The following is an 18,577-nucleotide window of genomic DNA, read 5'->3' as shown; positions in this document are numbered from 1 at the left end:
TTTAAGGGAGAGGTAAAATAGCAAGAAAGTTCATTCTTGGTTGCTCCTTCTGTGCTCAGTGTAAGAGGATAGTGTAGGTCTGGGATTTGGGAGGAGGTGTTGGAAAAGGGGGTTAAATAAAACACTTACTGTAAACATAAACTTCACAGTGGTCTCTTAAAAGACACATTCTGGATACTTGCTGCAGTGGGGTCTGCTGGCAGTTTATAATTTGTTTACTAAACAGGGAATGTAATTGGAATGTCCCTTTTGAGGTAACAAAAATATAAATCAGCTTTTCAGAGTAGACCAAGGTCTCTAATTTAATTATCTGTAAACTTCACAGATTAAAAGTATTTTTTCATCCATTCCTGACACCCTGAAGTAGATGAATAACTGAAATCCAAAGAAAAACCCAACAGGTGAAAGAGCAAAGGTCCAACATTTTGTAAAAGGATTTATGTCCATTGAGATGCCCATTGTTTTATAGCAACTAGTTATATGTGAAAACTGTCAAAGTTTTGTAAGCTGTGATGCCCTTTGGAGGGGACAGGGATGCCCATCACTTCAGGCACAGCCAGCTGGCTCCTTGGAAGCACTGCTGTGTCCCAGGGGAGTTACTCCTTGAGGGTGCATTGTGAGCAGTGGGCAGAAAGCAGCAGGAGCAGAGCAGCCATGCAGGTATTGATGAGCTTGTGTCACTGCTTGCAGTCAGTCCTTGGCAACACAGGTCTGGTCCCAAAGCAGAGCCTGGCACTGCAGAGGCCTCCAGAGGCAGCCAGAGCTCAGGCCCATCCTGGGTGCCATGGGTCTGCCATGTCCAGCCCTGTGTGTCCATCCCTGTCTGTCCATCCCTGTCTGTCCATCCCTTGTGTCCATCCCTGTGTCTCCATCCCTGTGTCTCCATCCCTGTGTCTCCAGCCCATGCCCTGCACTGAACACCCTGGTTGTGTCAGCCAGGGATTGATGGCCAGGTCTCCATGTAGCTGTGGAATCCAACATCTGCTGTTCCACACATTTTGTCTGCCCCCACATTCCCATCTATTCCCACCGTGTGTGTCACAGGAGCACTCCCAGCCCAGCAGGGACTGCAGTGCAAACACAGAACTCTTGACCTGGCTCTGCAGGGGGAGTCTGGGTCTGAGCTAGTCATGAACACTGGTCTCCTCTGGTGTCATCCCAAGCCCAGCCATCATGTTATTATACACAAAAAAATTAGATTTCTTCCCTGCAGCACAGAAATATTTTCTGAATTTGGAAAGGTAAACGAAAGAAGTGCATACAGGAAAAAGTGGCATTTCCACTTAATGGGGTGAGTAAATGAGGAACAAAGAGGTTTGGAGTAGCAAAAACAATTCTTCACTGCACTTGGGTTATTTTCTTAGAAAAGGTTCTCCCTTTTCAAGTTTGTGACTTTGATCTAGGGGCAGAGTATGTCTATTAAACAAAAAAAAAGAAATCAACTTTACTTCTGGTATAAACATTTACAGCTTCATTGACTTGAAGTGGAATTTCACCTGGAATATAAGCAGTGACCTCTGTGACACACAGAAGGAGCACTGGTACCTGTTTGGAGGTGCTTGAGCACTGTCCAGAATGCCAGCAAAATATTTGCTGATTCATTTTGTTGTGGAATGCTGACTTTTCTGTAGTTCATCTAGAGTTGATTTAACAGTTTTGACTTTGAAAAAGGGTTGAGTTTGAAAAGTTTTTTAGAGTGGATGGTGATTTTATTTGTCTGCAGCACAGATCAATGCACTTTGAATTGTACATGTGCAAGTGGGAACTGGAGCGAAGAAACTGTAGTGCAAGTGCCAAAATTCTGCAAGATTCTGGCTAAGGAGCTGGACCTAATCATTGTCTAAAACCATGCCTTTAAAATGTATCTTAAACTATATTTAAATTTATTCTTACACAGGCATTTCATCTTTTGGGTATATCAGATATTAAACGTGAACAAATCCTTCACTTAGTTGCCCATAAGCAGCGTGGGTTTTTTTCTTTTGTTTTGTAATTTGCTATTATACCCATGCTTGGTATGACACTTGTTGATCTGGATTAATTTCTCATGCTGATTTGTGATAAATGTATCCTGTAGGCCAATGGTATATTTGCAGCCTCTCTTCTTCCTTTTTAAAATTTGCTATTGAGATTTACAGGACAGCCTGTTCTCTTTGACATCTTCCAGAAATGCCAACTGCCTGTTGAACAGCATGGCATCAGCTGTTACAGCCTGATCCAAACCCTGCAAAATAAGGGAAGAGTGATGCAATTCAAGGTTTTTAAGGAAAGGCAGTATCTTTTATTAGATCAGCTGTTAGAGTTGGGAAAAAACAGACAGGCTTTCAGGCACCCAAATCCTTCTTCAGGTCTGAAATAGCAGCAGTGTTGCTTACACCAGCATTCCTTATCAGTGAGGCAGCTATGGTCCCAGTAAGGTTTAAAAACTGTGCTTTAAAGTGTGTGTATTGCATGGCCCTTCTCACTGGGGAGAGTTTCAGAGCAGAACACAGGCAAACATCATTCACCTCCTCACCTCTCCCACTACACACCCTACAAACAAGGGATGCATCCTACAAGGAGAGATAGTGTGTAAGGTCACTTATTCTTGAGAACAATCCTCAATACCTTATGACCAAGCCACATCTTCTCCACAGTCTCCCTGCTGCTGGGGGCAAAGCTGTGGGTTTCACAGTGCAGGTCATGAACTCCAGGATTCATGCTGGAAATCCTGTCTCATAGTATTTACAGCTGTCTGGCAAAGAGTTGTGGGACCAGCTGGTAAAATTAGTTTTATTCTCTTTCCTGTAATTGCTTTACAGGGAACAGTGTTCCCCAAAGTTTCTGAAGTCACTATTGACTGACCAGCCACCTGATAGCAAAATATGTGATTGAAAATGCTACACAGGCAAGATGGTTCTGCAGAAAAGCTGTGAACAGCTTCCCCTAGACTTTAGATTGCTTGTGGTCACAGAGATTTTATATTTATCTTCCTTTTTTTTTTTTCTGGAAATCTTCAAAAGCATGTACTAAAGTCTTTCTAGTTAAAGAACACCAGTGAAGTGGTCCAAAATTAAACATTAACATTTACTGAATGTTAGCATTAACTGTGACACTCATTTCTGTATTCCCATGCTAGGAACTGGGGTGTTAACTGCAATTAATAGCTGTGGTATTAAGAAGCTGAAGATGTTTTTTCTCATGTGAATATTTTCATGGTATGTAGACTGTGAGAGCTCTGAATTTTGCATTCTTTTGTCAGTGTTGTAATAGGTGTGTTAATTATGTGGCTTCTCTATTCGACCCTATTCGAAAATGAAAGATTGTGTGTCAAGAAACTGTCACCACAAGAAAATTATAAATAAGTATTAATGCTTCTGTAGAAATTGAAAGGATGAACTGTTTATGACTTCAAGAGACATGAATAACCTATGAGCAAGTAATGCTGTAAACAGGAATATGATTATTAGAAAAGCTTAGTTCTGAGGGAGAAATAAATCTTAAAAATTGCACAAGTCAATAATCTTGGTTTACGATCTACTTTTGGGCATTGGTGTTCTGATGTAAGGGTGTATTACAATGGTCTTAAAAGCCCTTAAAAGTTCAGAAATGTGTGGGAGCCTACCTTTGTATAAAATACAAGTGTTTGAAATGTGGTTCTGAATTATCATACCTGGGTGTGCCACTCCCAGCCTGGCCAAACTTTGATCCCTTTTATACATTTCTCCACCCAACTATGCCCAGTGACACATGCCCATGGTATGTGTCCATGGCATCAACCACAGAACAGCACAGGCAGCTGCTTCTCCATCCCAGAAGAGGTTTCAGTGGAGGAGTCATGGAGACAAGCAGATTCTCTGGTGAATTTCAGAATTTGTTTCATTCCTTTTAGTACCCAGCCAAGATGTTTGTGTTTGAATGCATGGCTGTGAGTGTTACTGTGGACCAGTGTTTCTTTTTCTTTAGGTGCTCCAAAAGGAAAATTATTAGTTTGTCAGTGAAAGAGCTTCATTCCTACTTGAAACAAAGGTCCTTTCATATTCCTAACTATTTTAAGACATTTCTATGCTGCCAGAATAGAAGTAAAAACCAGAATCTATACTTAGTCCCCGTAACAATAATTGTGTTGCCATGTGGACATCACACATCTAACCTGTGAAATATAGTTCCACATCTGCATTCTGCAGCCAGTAAAGGGCTCTGATGCTCTGGTCTTTAGACACCTTTGACAGAAGGGTTTGAAATGTGAAGGGAGAGCCCTCACTGAGTCAGTGCTTGAGATCAACCCCACATTTAGTGGGGTTTATAAAGTGCCTTTATAAAGGCACTTCTAAAACTGGAAGAATGGTATGAAGGAAGAAGCAAAAAAAAGTGAACTGTTGAGGAAAAAAGCATCTACTCCCAAACACTAGTTTTTGCTACCTGTCACTCTTCTTTAAGAGTGATGGTGTTGCAGCTTTTTAAACAGAAACAGCAGCAGCAGTGTCCAGGACTCAGGTTAATGTGCCAGCTACACATGAATGGTGCACATTATAAATATACATTTAAGGTCCTTTCATGCATACCACAGCTAACTACAGCCAGCTCCACCTCAGTGTTTTTCCAGTACTGCATTTATGGAGTAGCCAGTAGCAAAGGAAGGCTGGAAATAGCAGTGCTAATGGTAGCAGCAGAGGACTTGCACATTATTCAATTTCTGCTGCTTCTGATTATAAATTCAGGTGGGAGATGTCAAAAAGCCACAGAAGTAAAACTCTCTTGTTCATTTTCTCACCCAGAACTCAAGGTGTTTGTCTCATCTGGCATGTCCTGGTGGTAACTTTGTCTCTTGTTTCACTGAGACTTTGCTCTTTTCCAGGTGCCAGGAGACAACGAGAAGCACTGGAAGCCAGTGTTAGTGGTTTTGACAGAGAAAGACCTCCTAATATATGAGAGCATGCCACGGATGAAGGAAGCCTGGTTCAGCCCTGTGCACACCTACCCCCTGCTCGCCACCAGGTACCTTTGCTTTTTATCATGGCAGCTTTCAGGAGCACTGGGAACAGCTGAGTCAGCCAGGAATGGGTACAGCTGGAACACAGCTGTAGTCACATTTGAAATGTTATGGTTGAAAAGGTTCTTCTTCAGTGGGCTGATGTGCTGAGCTTAACTTCTCTTTTCTCCTCCATTTCAAGTTCTGGCTGAGGCTGATGACCAGAAACTCACTGAGATTTTGGATGTGGCCACTTGGCCTGGTTACAGAGGCAGGAGAGCTAAAAAAGCCAAGAGCTCAATCTCCTAAGATTCCTGTCTCAGTGTGGAAACCTGTGAGCTTGGCAGAAACACTCCAACTTCCAGCTGCTCCTCCTGGCTGCAAAAAAGTGAACCTGTTGCCCTGAGTTGAACATTCTGGTGTGGCAGTTCTACACCAGCAGTTTGGCCCTTTGGGAGGGTTCCACATGTTGATGGAAACACTTTCAGCACAGCTTCTGTTCCTGCTCTAGCAAATTAATTCCTGCCCTTTTTTTAGCTTAAAATGGTAAGCTTGGAAGATACATTCCTGAATCTAGGTTGGAAATAAGCATTTGCATTATTTTGAAGGTATCCATTAACACTGATTCAGAGAGAGCTTTCCCATGATTGTCTTTATGCAGTGGAAACTGTCTGTGCTTCTTGATGTGAATCTTAATCATGTTTCTCTGCCAGCATGGTCAAAAGGCTTGAGAAAGAGCTGTTGTTCCTTGTTTCAGCCTTGCTACAGGCCTCTATTATACCATTTTCAATGAGTTCCTATTCAGAAGGGCTGGTTGCCCCAGCCAGAAGCAGTGGGTCTCTTACTGCACTCTCATTAATTTCTGTTCTCTCTGTCTCCCCAAATGAACTGACGCTTTGATGCCAAGCCATTATATTTAACAAAAAAATTTGAACTCACTGATTTACACAGATGGTTGATTTTTCCAGTCTACCTACCCATGAGAGGGCTTTCAGACTTCCTGGGAAGCCAGCTTCTGACTCCTCCTTTGTTACCCTAACATGGGGTGAGAGACTTGCAGCCTGCTGCAGGGCATGGTGCTGGATGTTGACAATTCTGGGTGACAGGTCCCAGTGAAAGCTGGGTAAAGTATTGCAGCCTGTATCCAGCTTTGTCTCTACACCTTAGAGTTTGAGTAGCAATAGTACCCCAGCAGAAGGTGATGCATTTCCTCCCCTTTTTGGAGGGGTTTCATTTTCACATGAGCTCAAATCATCCTTGAAGTGACTTGTATCTTGTAGTGCACCCTGCCCCTTCCTGGCACTTCATCATGTGTAAAGGGAACTCCTTGCTGAGTATCTTCAGCTCCCATCATCAGTGAGACCAATTTATACTGCATTAAACAATCTAAGTCCACATCTTGAGATGTGTTAAATATTTTTTTCTCAGGATGTCACAAGCAGACAGACTTGCCTTGGGTGGGGATAGTCATCTCCTTGTCTGATGGGATACTTTCCTGAGTGGGAAAACATTGGTCTTCATGCTGGAGGAGAATACAAAGCACATGTGTCAGGCTGCAGAAGGGTCTTTACAGACTGGGAAGAAAGCCAGGATGGTCTGTAAGAAAGCCAGGGTGCAGCTCAGAAAGGAAAAGTGCAAAGTTCAGTGCTGGGGAAAAAGGGTTTTGGGGTGCAATATGAGCAACAAAGTAGTTGCTCTGCCAGGAAGCACCTAAGCACTGTGATAAAATTGCTTTTATCTAAGGTGTTATGTTTTTGAGAGGGGAAAATGAAGACAATCATCTTGGCTTATAGCAGAAGTGTTGCATTTTGGGCAGATGTAGTAATCATACCTAACTACAGAGAATGAGTAAAGCCTCAGGTGATACTTCATGTTCATGACAGGCATTGCACTTCCAAAAAGATGCCAGTTAACCATGGAAGGTCTAGAAGAAAACAATGCAAATATATAACATAGAAACACTATCAGGTGGAGAATAATCTAGAGAAGTCCATGGAAAACATGTCAATATTTTCAGATATGAAAAGACACAAGGAGGACAGGGGAGCATCTTTTCTAGATCCCTCCTGAACACAACAGAATATAGCTGACTGCACTTGTGGCAGGGAATTGGTGAGGTACTGGTTTAAATTCTCTGGGAAAGGTGTGCAGTCCTCATCACTGGGGACATTGAAGGATGGGTGACACACAGCACAGTTAGCCCTGCTCTGTGAAGGGAGACGTGCTAGGTGACCTCCTGACAACCATCCCAGCCCTATTTCTGGGATTTTTTTTTTTACTACTATCAATGAATGTAACATTCAGATAAAAAGACAGCAGCTATACAGAATTTGGTGTTCAGAATGGAGTCACAATGTGATAAATGCACATATACAGCAGATCCCATAAATGGACAGATTCCCTAAATCATTACACTTCCTGTTTTGGATGATTTTGATTAAAACCCTGCAGAATCCTCCTTTTATGATCTGCCACACTGAGTACAGTTATAGCAAAAAATGCAGCAATTTCTCTGTTGGTACTGACTGCTGTGTTCATTCTCGGTCAGTGATTCCCCTCCTCGTGACGGGATTTTCAATCCCCTCTGTGCATTGATCAGTGCAATTTAGAACTTTTCACCTGGAAAGTTTGCAGAGCACATGTTGTAATCTTAGTTGCTCCCATCTTTCAGATTTTTATGAGTCCTTGGGAAAACATTTTTGCTTAGCTAATGCATATTTGAAAAGCTGCTGAAACTGGAAATCTCTAGTGCCAGATACTGTACAGTCATGCTTAATCTACCCAAGACATAATGAGCAGAGAAAATTGGAAAGTGGTAGAAGGATTACAATCTTCTCACAGTCCTTTAACAGCCACATTTCAACATGCCCTTCTTGTTTGTTGATAAGTTTGCCTACAACCTATAGATGCTATGAAGACCTAAAAGTATTTTCCAGTCAGTCTTTCTCAGCTTTGCGTGGAATATAAATAATAGCTCAAATAAAACTGAGATCAAGTCTAAGTTGTTGCTTTAAATCTCTGCACGGAGAGGCACAGCAGCTGGCACACAGCCCTGACTCCAAGGACCTTTTTGTCATAATCTCTGTTTCAATGTTTCCTTATGCCTGAATAACAGTGCCTCCCTCTAGCATGGGAATGGGGCTTAAGTAATTACATCTTATATGTTTGCAATCAAATTCCATTATCTATCATAGCCAGATATGAAAGGAAAAAAAAAAAAAAAAAAGCAGCCCATGTTGGGCTCTGATTAAAGATCAGGTAAGAAGCTTTTGTGTACAGCCAAGGTCTGTAACCAGAAAGTATTAAAGCAGTTTGATAGATAGTGACATGGAAAAAATGGGGAAGGAGTTGGGGCACTGATTAATCATTTGAGCAAGTGGGCAGAGGGACAGGCAGAGAACACTGAGAGCCTCAAGAAGGTGTATGAGGTGCTATACAAGTTTTCTTCTTGTCTTCCCAAGGCCATGAGGGGGGCTGTGGGTGCCTCCGTGCAGATGAATTGAGAGAATGTGGATGGTTTCCAAGGAGCACAGCCATTCCTGGGCACAGCCATTCCAGGGCAGGTCTCAAATGCTAAGAAAAGGTCAGATGGCTGTGGTGTTCTGACCAGCAGAGCTGCACGGGTGTTGATGCACTTGTACGTGGTTTCTTCTGAGCTAAATCTCATGTGAGCAGCTGAAAGCATCCTTTGAATGTCAGTGCTGGTTTCACTGTCCTTCCTGAAGAGACCATTAGATCTGGCTGTTGCAGTAAATTGTTGAAACTCTTCGCATAGCATTACAATCAGAAGCAGATCCCAGTGCATCACACCCCGCACCAGCCCTTCCTGTTAGACCATGCCCATCTTGCTATCAAATGCTTTCAAAGAATAAGGTTAAGAAGGTCCCCGAAGTACAGAGAGATTAGTAGTGTCACACTGTTGGTGGGACCTGCCAAGGTTGTGTTTTCCAGGTGCTGTGCCCCAAGCACTGTGTGGACACTCCCAGCCTGCCCTTGCTTCTCCTTCCCTGCCTTCTCCAGCCCTGCCTTCTCCAACCCTGCCTTCTCCTGCCCTGTCTTCTCCTTCCCTGCCTTCTCCTGCTCTGCCTTCTCCTTCCCTGCCTTCTCCTGCCCAGCCTTCTCCAGCCCTGCCTTCTGCCCTGCCTTCTCCTGCCCAGCCTTCTCCTGCCTCTCACAGCTCTGCTGGGCCCCAGGAGCCTTATATGCTCGGGGGTCATTCTCAGGCTCACAGATTCCCCCAGAAGCCTCCATGGAGCAGAGGAACCCTCAAGAGCCTGGTGAATATTACCAGAGCCAGGCCTGGGGTGCTGCTTCAGCTCTGGGGCACAGCACACACCACACACCCTGACCTGCAGTCAGCTAATGGGAGGCAGGAGCCAGTGGAAGCCTTCTGTGAGGTTTCTAAGGGTGTCTTTTGCCTTCTAAGGTATCTTTAGGATAAAACACCTTCTATAAAACACCTTCATTCACATTTCATGTGAATGAAATGGCCCACATTAATGCAACTTTATGGGATGGGAATCCTTTGACCTGTACCCAATGCATGAGAACTGGCAGCTGGTGCATAAATACTATCAAATGTCCCCCTGCATGTTTGTCTAGTTCATGTTTGAGTGCATGACTTTCCAAAGCATGATCTGGACTTGCTTGATGGAAATACATTTTTACATGGTGAGACTAGACTTTTAATAATGAAGAGATAATAAGAAAAGGCAGGCAAGAATCAATGTTCATGCTGGATGTGTTCACATACTTTAATTTGTAAAGTACATCTTCATTCTATCCATATACAGAAAACCTACAATACAGTACTATGGATACAGCATGAAGGTGTGGGGAGTGGGTGGTGGTGCTGTGTGTTTTGGAAGGAAATCAAACATTGGAACCATCTGTTTGTTATATATTCAGTAACATAAGTAATAGAAAATGATTTTTAGTACAGCTGATGAGCACTGCAGAAAGGGGATGACCCAGGAAAAAGGTAGAGTAGTTTTATTTCTGATTACAAACTTGGTGTGATTTTCCAGGCTGGTTTTCCACAGCCCAGTGGCTGAAGCCAGCATGAGAGCAGTGGCCATACCTGTGCCTGGGTGACTGCCCAGGGACAGGCAGCAGCAGATGTCACTGGAGATTTCAGTTCCCTGATTCTTGCCTTAGTTATCAAGATGTAGCTTCCCCTCACAGTTTGCACCCTGTCACACCAAATGGAAGAGAATTAAAATTTTTGGGCTGTTTGTTTGCCACTCAGTCCCCATCTGCAAAATCTGTCTATAGTACAGGCAGGAGGCCTTGAGTATCAAAGCTGAGTGGGGCATTAACTCAGCCTCTAGAGGGAAAAAAGCCCTTCTTGTCCTGCCCAGACACAGCAGGGCATCTCTGCCCAGGATACTGTGTCTCGCTTCCCAGGAGTCCTTGGGACCATAAAACCAAGAGAAAGTTTCATGAACTTGGGTGTAAACAAATCTTGCAAACCTTCTAGTGGGGTCTGAAAGAGGAGTGCATCTGTTTGCCACAGTGTGCATCCCATATGTCAGCATGGGGAAAATTTCAGATGCTCTTGGCTGGTGCATCAATAATTGAAAAGCTAATGTTGTGCTTTTTCTTTCCTTTTTGCTTTTTTTCTTTTCTACTAAAACATCCCTGTTTGGTGGCATACCCACACAGTGTCAGCTAACAGGCAACTATTCTTGTTCATGCAAAAATATAATTTGAGGGTAAATTAGTATTCAGTAGACTAGTTTAATCTAATGTTTTATCCCTTAGCACAACTGTTCTACTACCATGCCACATGCTTTATAGACTCCTATGAAGTATATTGTTTGCCTATAGAAAGAAAAACAGAAGGCACAAGATAGAAATAAGCTTTTCAGACAAATTTCATTTTGTGATTGCCTCTGAGGGTTGGTCTCTGAATCTCCAAGAGTGATGAGCTCCCCTGGATTATTCTTTTCAGATGAATCAGTGTTGTGTCCCTGAGTGAATTCTGTGTTGACTGTCCATACTTTAAGAGGGAAAAAAAATCCCCAAAAAACCACCAACACAAAAGGGCAGATTTAAGGAAGAATTAATTTTTATTGATTTTTCTCACTAAGAAATATTCCTGGTGATTTTTGTTTGCCCAGATGAACAAACCTTTCCTGGCCACAGGAGATCAGCTGTTGGGCAAAAAATGTTAATTGCAGACAAATGTGAGAGAATTTCAGATTACAAGTAGCTGCAGCATTTTGCATTTTACAGGTTCCTTGTGGGAAAAGTAAGTACAAGACAGTACTTTGGCATCTACATATTTTACAGAGCTTCATACTTTATTCAACAGTATATATCATTGAATTTGACAGCAGATGTTTAAGCTCTAGAGCAAATGCTGCTTCACCGTGGAAGATGGATTCAGCTGCCTCATTTGAGCCAGCACTTGTATCTGTGGACCAGATTCCATCACCACAGACCATTCAGGGAGTTCTCTCAGTTCCTCAACCAAAGGGATGTTTTGTACAATTCATTAAGTAATTTTGGGACATCCATGTCATCACCTGTGTGTCCAGCTGCTTCTGTGCTCACTGCCTTGGACCTTCACTCTTCTGAGAAAATGCAGAGCAGCTGTGAGTTCTCATGCTCCCAACCACTGTATGAGGAATGTGCAGAGCAACGCTGTGCTCAGGTTGGAATTTTGTTGCAGTGCACTGTTGTTACAATTTCCTAAAGTGTTTTCAAATGCAATTTCAGGCTGGTTCATTCTGGCCCAGGAAAAGGCTCACCGAAGTCAGGGGTGGATTTGTCGTTTGCAACGCGTACGGGTACAAGGCAGGGGATTGAAACCCATCTGTTCAGGACTGAGACCAGCCGGGACCTCTCACTGTGGACGAGGAGTGTGGTGCAGGGCTGCCACAACTCTGCAGAGCTCATCACAGAAATCACCACCTGTGAGTAGCACCTGCAGCTCTGCCACCTCCACACCCTCCCTGTGACACTCGTGGCAGTTCAAGTTCCTTCTGCTAGAGGTGATTTATTTAAGAAATGTGCATGTTTAGGATTCTGCTTGTTTAAAATACTGTCAGGTTCTGAGCCTGTCCCAGATGCTGTGGCACCTGTGGCACACTCATTGTCATGCTCACTTTCGGGTTTGTTTTCAGCATGTTGTTTCAGAAACAAGTCTGTAGTCAGCCATGTAGGCCTGCATGTCACAGAGGAGTGACTGCCAGAGGTTTGTCCAGAAACCCACAGAAAAGAGAAATTTTCTGAGATTCAGGAAATTCCTGTGAGCCTAGCAGGAGTTTGTCCTGCAGAGGGAGAAGGCAGAAGAGGAGTGGCACATTCACAAGTATGAAGTGATCATTTATTCACCCAGCTCTAAACACTAGAGGAGAGTAAAAAAAGCACAAACCAGTCTAATAGCCACATTTTGATGGGTAGTAATTTCCTCCCTTGAATATCAGGGTGTCACTTCTCAGTGCTTCTGTACATTGATTGAAAATTGATTGGAATAAAAGAACTTGGCTGCAGATGCTCTGGAGTGATGTCCTGTTTGGCCAGGTAGCTGCAAGCCTGGACTGTCTCTGGTGTTTGAGGCTGGGCCTTTCTCTTGAGTGCCCCCAGGCTTTGCAGTGCTTCTCCTGCTAGTCCTACAATTGGCAGGGCTGTTAATGTTGAATTTTATCTCCACTCATTTCCTAAAAATTTGAGAGCAGGAGCCAAAGCACAAATCCAGCCGTGCCAAAGGGCAGTTCTGGTTTCTCAAAGCTCAGGTAGAGCCATGTGGCTGCTTGTCAGCTGCCCACAGGGAGCTCAGGATGCTCTGTGAGGGCCTCTGATGTGCACACCAGCTCAGAACCAGCTCCAGAACAGGGGCACCTCCTCAGCACCATGACATCAATGCCATTCTTTACAAAAGAGGAGGGAAATCAGCCCCTTATTTTATCACAGCACTTTTATCCTACTGCCAAGGATCCTTCTTGGTAGAATTGTTCCAAGAAAGTGATGGAACAGTGAATTTGGGATGTGAACTCCAAAACTCTTCATTCTTTAATTTGGATCATGGCCTTTCTTTCAGAGCTGAGGGGAAGATGCAGACTTTCTCCTGCAGTAGCTATTACATACAATTATCTGGGCCCTTTTTCAATTACCACAACACTATTGAGGACTCAGGAGTGTCTTCATCTTTGTCAAAATACTGTAGGGAAATTCTTTACAGTTCCTAATTTTCTCATGCGTTGTGTGCCACGTTTATTGATTCTGGTTGTGTCTATCAGATGCAGGAAGAGTAGCTGTGACTTTGTCAAGGTTTGTAAGGAGGAAACACCAGTCTGAGCCTTCTTAAACTTCAGTACATTGTTTTTTGTCAGCATGTAGATGTATGATGCAACATGAAGGACTGCTTTTAAGAAAGTGAGAGACTGAATTTAGATTTCTTCTCCAGCTTGCACGTACAGGAGCCAGGAGTGCCGCCTGACCATCCACTATGAACACGGATTCTCCCTTACAGCCCAACCGCAGGATGGTGCCTTCCCCAAGACAATTGCACAATACCCCTACGAAAAACTGAAAATGTCCTCAGATGATGGCATAAGGATGCTTTATTTAGACTTTGGAGAAAAAGATGGAGAAATTGTAAGTACTGTGTTTAGCAAAGGGTTGTTACCATCTCTTTGATTGTCCAACCTTCCCTATCCCTGTGGGGGTGGAGAAGCACTAATGGAAGTTGGACTGGATAGGCACTGTAGGCCCATTCCAACTGAAATTCTGTATTCCATTCTGTTTCATTCTAACATTTGGCCAGGTTCCAGTACCAGTATTCAGACATTGTGCTTTCTAGCACAGCATGATGGTCAGACTTTAGAAGGAGATAAACTAAAAAGACAGTTAAAACTGTAAAACCGTACAAAGGGAGATGAAAGATTTGTCATATTTAAGAACAAACTGTACCACTAAATAGCCAGATGTTAAAATTGTTGTATGTATACATTACTTAAAATGATTGAGGGAAAGAACTTAAGAATGAGACCTTATTAATTCCAATGTACACATAGAGACTTCATGTTATGACAAGCTATGTTTTAGGTAGTTTTGAACATGCAGTTGCTGGGAAAAAAAAGCTACAGAAGTTGTGCAAACTGTCTGCATAGGCCTCTAAGCTGTCACAATGCCTAAAAATAAGGCACATATTCCAATGAGCAGTTTAAATCCATTAATTATGACTGTAAACATGGTCTTTCCTCCTGGATTTTTTCAGCAGTTCCTAAACATGGTGGGTGCTTAATTCTAAACATACCTTTGTTAATATATACTTTGCAAACTGCCTATTATCATACTTTTGAAGATAATTTCTTACTAGCTGTCAATAAAGTGGATTCATGACTGCTGGAAAGGTGTTACAAATGAGTGAGATTGCTTAAAAAATTACCAACAAAGGTAATTTTAGTATTTAATTATTTAGATTTATTTATTATTTTAAATATTTATTATATTTATTATTAGAATAGTTAATTATTAAGATTTAATATTTAGCAGCAGCATGACAGAGTTCATTGGCAAGATTCACTCTACTGCCTACAGGACAGTTAAGGCACACCAAGGAAACAAAGCAACAACAAAACCAGACAATCAAAATCCAGGCAATCAAACCAGAAATGAACTGAGAACTATCCATGGGGCTTGTATATGTGTGTTAAGGTGTGTATATCAAAAGAATAGTGAAGGCAAGGATAAAAAGAAGGAACACACTAACAGCACTCAAACTTTACAGTACACTCACTTTGGATGCTTCTGCATCTCCCAACAGGCAAGGGGTCAGGCCTTGAAGAGGGAGGGTACCAGCCCAGGACTCATTGTTTGGTCATCCTCAGACCTGAGAGTTGGCTGGCTCTGAGAGGGAGGTGCTGGTCACAGCCTGCTGCAGTCCAGGAGAGCTCAAAGGGTCTCATTTTGGACAGCAGTTTATAGGGCCACAAGAGAGTGGGCTTTAGTCATGAGTGTTTCATCCTGGCCACAGTTTGGGTCGGCACTTTCTTTGAAAGTGTCAGAACAGGAATGTTGTGCTGTTCAGGCAAGGAAAGCAGTTTCCAAGGTTGTTCATAAGGAAAACATGAACTCCTTAGACAGCAGTAGTTCCTGGGAGCAGGTGGGTGTTTCTGATAAGCTCAAGAAAGGATGAGCCCAGGTGCTGCTTTTCAAGGCCAAGGCCTGATGAGCATTTCTCAGATTGCAGTGCAGCCTGGAAGAAAGAGGAAGCAGGGCAGAATGCACCACTATGAAAGGCAAATGTGGTTTGTTTTGATGTGACCCTGTTGTTGGGCGTCTGCACACTGACAAGCCTGTCATGCCTAACGTGTGGTGAGATTATCTGAACCATGGCTGTGGAAAATAAAGTCTGAGTGGAGTCTCACTGCTGGCTGTGAGAATAGAGAAGCAGCTGTGCAGCACTGCCTGAAGTACTTCAGCTGCACCAACAGCAGATGCACTGGGCATCAGACAGAGCAGTCCCACCATCCCAGGCAGTTGAGGGGTTGAGCCTCTTGGAAAAGTGCTTGCAGAATCTGACTACGTGTTCTGCTGCTCAGCTAGGTGGATACAAGACCAGAGGCACCAAGATCTCACCTGCTTCCAAGATGCTTATTAGTTTAAATATTTGCAGCTGAATGTAAAGGAAAAACAATATGGTGTAGAGAAGGGTTGTTATTAATGGAAGCCTGTCCAAAATACCAGACAGCAGCTTCAGTACTCAGTAAATGATTTCTTGTTTGAGCTATAATTCTCAGGTTGACTTTTTTTTTTCCTGTACTTTCAGCAACTGGACCTTCATTCCTGTCCAAAACCAATTGTTTTCATCATTCATTCCTTCCTGTCAGCAAAGATCACAAGACTGGGCTTGGTGGCATAAGTGGGATCCATCTGTTTCTTCAAAGAGAGACGGGGCAACCACACTAATATGAAGTACAGTCAGCAGCAGCAACCTGTCCCAGCTGGCAGCAAACACCAGCCTGGGACTCAGGACTGGGCATTGGTCATTTCTGCAGTCCTCCAAGGCCTGGCTTTCATTTTGACCAGCTAAAGAGATGGAATGACAAGGAGAGGGGGGATTTCCTTGTAAATAATGGGATTTTAAAGTCCCAAGTGAGACCATAAATGCGTGTAGTGCCATACATGTAAATGTTTCAGAATCATAAATTGTGCCTATTTCAATGTACTTGTCTATATAAAGTAAAGGGCTATGCAGATATGTTGGTTGTGATGCAAGCCAAGGTTGGGCAGAAATTCTCTAAAGATTGTCCCATTACCTGAAAGTGAAAGGTTCTTACAGTTATAATCTGTGCACCTCTTACAGGAGATTTTTCTTTTGGAGCACTGCCAGAACGTGGCATGAATACCCAGAGCCTGCAAATAAACACCTTTAAATTGGACACTGAAGCAATCCAGCTGTGGTTGGGTAACAGCTGGAGGGCCCCTGCCAGGGGCAGTTTCACGTTTCACATTCAGCAGTAACCACATCACCCACATTCCCAGTGATGGAGCCAAAGCAGGACCAGCCACAGGGATGGTACTGAGAGCCAGCTCTCAGGGGGGACAGCTTACTGTTGACTCAAAACATGATTCACTGAGTTTCAGCCTTATTCACAGCCACTTGAGCAGCCAAAAGCAGGCAGGAACACTGACCTCCAGCACCACAGATGATACACACAGCTTGCCCTGGAAGTAAAAAACTGGCATCATGTGACCTGGTGGGAATAGGAAGAAGCAAAACAGGGATGCCACTTATGTTGTTGTTCTTTTGTAAAAAGAACAGCTTCACACAGAGGTGAGGTTCTGTCTGCTTTTAGAGTTTTGCCCTAAATTCCCACTTTGAAGAACAGGAAGTAATACACAGTAATGTACAGGTAGTAATATATTCAGTGTTTGTGGATGTTCTGTTTTCATATTACAACATTTTTTTTTTTTTATTCCTGAAACAGCACATAGATTTCAACTTGGCATCATTTGGTGGAAACTTAAAAACACATTTTGTTCCATGTTGTTTTTAAGCTAAGTTTGAGAGTTAACCATAAGTCATGCTGTCCATCCACAGCATAAGAACAGGGTGATTTCCACAGGTATCTTAATCATCAATACCAATTAAAATAATCACTGAATAATAGCTCAATGCCCCACTGGAAGAGCAGTCCCATTCCCAGCACCTCTCACCAGTCAAAGGCACACCAGGGAGGGATCCACCCAGCTCTGCACTTTCATTTTATTGTCATGGTACTTGCACTTAAAAATTAATTCCTCATGTAAATTAACAAGGTAAGAGGTAACATGTTGCATAACTTACCAGTAATTTCCAGATGGACATTTCTCATTTAGTGCCCACTGCCATTCACACTTTCTGTGGCAGTTACCTGGGACTCCTTGGGCTTGGAAGCTTCTGGGAGAGATTCTGAGAAGCTGAGAGCAGTCGGTACACAGGGGGACAGGCTCTGAGGAGGAGCTCATGTCACCTTACCAAGGAAACTCTTGTGGGAAGTCTTCAAAAATCAGTTCAGGACATTTCTTATTGCTGTTCCAAAGTATAACTTAAAAATTTGGAGACAGGCTTCTATAAAAGTTCCAGAGGTTGCAGTGAAAACTTGCATTCTGGGCAGGTAGGTTACAGTCATATGTAAACTATACTGCACTATTTCCTTATTCCTTTTAACACTTACAAATCACTGGAATGTTACACCTAACATGTATGTGCATTGTAAATATTACAAATTCCTGTATTAGTGCCAACAATGAAATGACACAAAATGTAATCTAAGGTGCTCAGTACTATATGAAGTCTAAGTGAATAACTAAGCAGTTTGCAAAGAAAATTCATATTATATATATTTATAGAAAAAAATAATTATAATTACAGATGCTATTTCTTCATTTTCAGATTTTGGACTGATTCATATTTGGATGGGATAGATAAATGAAATATGAACCTACTCCACATTTATAAGAGTATAGTGAATATTTATATTTTAGAGGAAAAGAATATATTTAATAAAATCATTTATTGGATTTTTGTGAGGTGAGCTTACTTTGTATCCAGACAAACTATCTGGAAGGCTGTCCTTTGGTTCTGGGCTGGGAGAAATAATTTAAACTTCAGTGCTTCTGTTAAGAATTCTTAAATTGAGAGAACTGTTAATTGCATTGGTGGAATGACTTAAAAACTTAAAATTTAAAAAAACCTGAAATCCCACAGGGATGTTTCAAGGCAGGTCATTCAGGTATCTCTGCTGAAGTTGCAATGCTTTCTCTGTCACTTATACTGGACTAGGTGGTAACAGAAGACTTATAAATAAATTAAGAAAAAGGAGAAATTTCTGCTCAAGCTTCTGCATTCAAGGACTGAGGCCAACATGTGCCTTTTTTTCTCTTATGAATGGTTATGGGAAAAGATTTATTTTCTCCTTTGATTTAATTCTTAATTTAGTGGCCCAAATAGAAAAGCTAACTGTGGGAATTTAAGCCTTTTCTTTCAGTCTGACCCAAGTTATGACAGAAAAGCCTCATGGAAAGCCTAAAAAGAGATATTCCAGCTATTCCAGTTTCACTCTTTTCACAAAATAATGACTATAAATGGAATGGTCTTATCAGGAAGTTTGTACAACAGCTTCACCATGA

At 42.5% G+C, this 18,577-nt stretch overlaps 1 protein-coding gene across 1 annotated transcript in view; it reads left to right on the top strand.

Moving 5' to 3' along the window:
• Nucleotides 1–15,960, top strand: part of SNTB1 (syntrophin beta 1) — a 108,116-nt gene extending 92,156 nt beyond the window's left edge. The window contains exons 4-7 of the mRNA XM_079300108.1: nucleotides 4,838–4,977; nucleotides 11,675–11,871; nucleotides 13,365–13,555; nucleotides 15,732–15,960. Coding sequence (XP_079156234.1) covers nucleotides 4,838–4,977; nucleotides 11,675–11,871; nucleotides 13,365–13,555; nucleotides 15,732–15,824 — 621 coding nt within the window. The 3' untranslated portion in view covers nucleotides 15,825–15,960. The remainder of the gene's footprint in view (nucleotides 1–4,837; nucleotides 4,978–11,674; nucleotides 11,872–13,364; nucleotides 13,556–15,731) is intronic.
• The last annotated feature ends 2,617 nt before the right edge of the window (nucleotides 15,961–18,577 follow it).

This window comes from Erithacus rubecula (genome assembly GCF_903797595.1).
Source record: "Erithacus rubecula genome assembly, chromosome: 3".
Classification (NCBI taxonomy): Eukaryota; Metazoa; Chordata; class Aves; order Passeriformes; family Muscicapidae; genus Erithacus; species Erithacus rubecula.
Note: the sequence above shows the minus strand (reverse complement) of the source record. Positions and strands in the feature narration are given on the sequence as shown.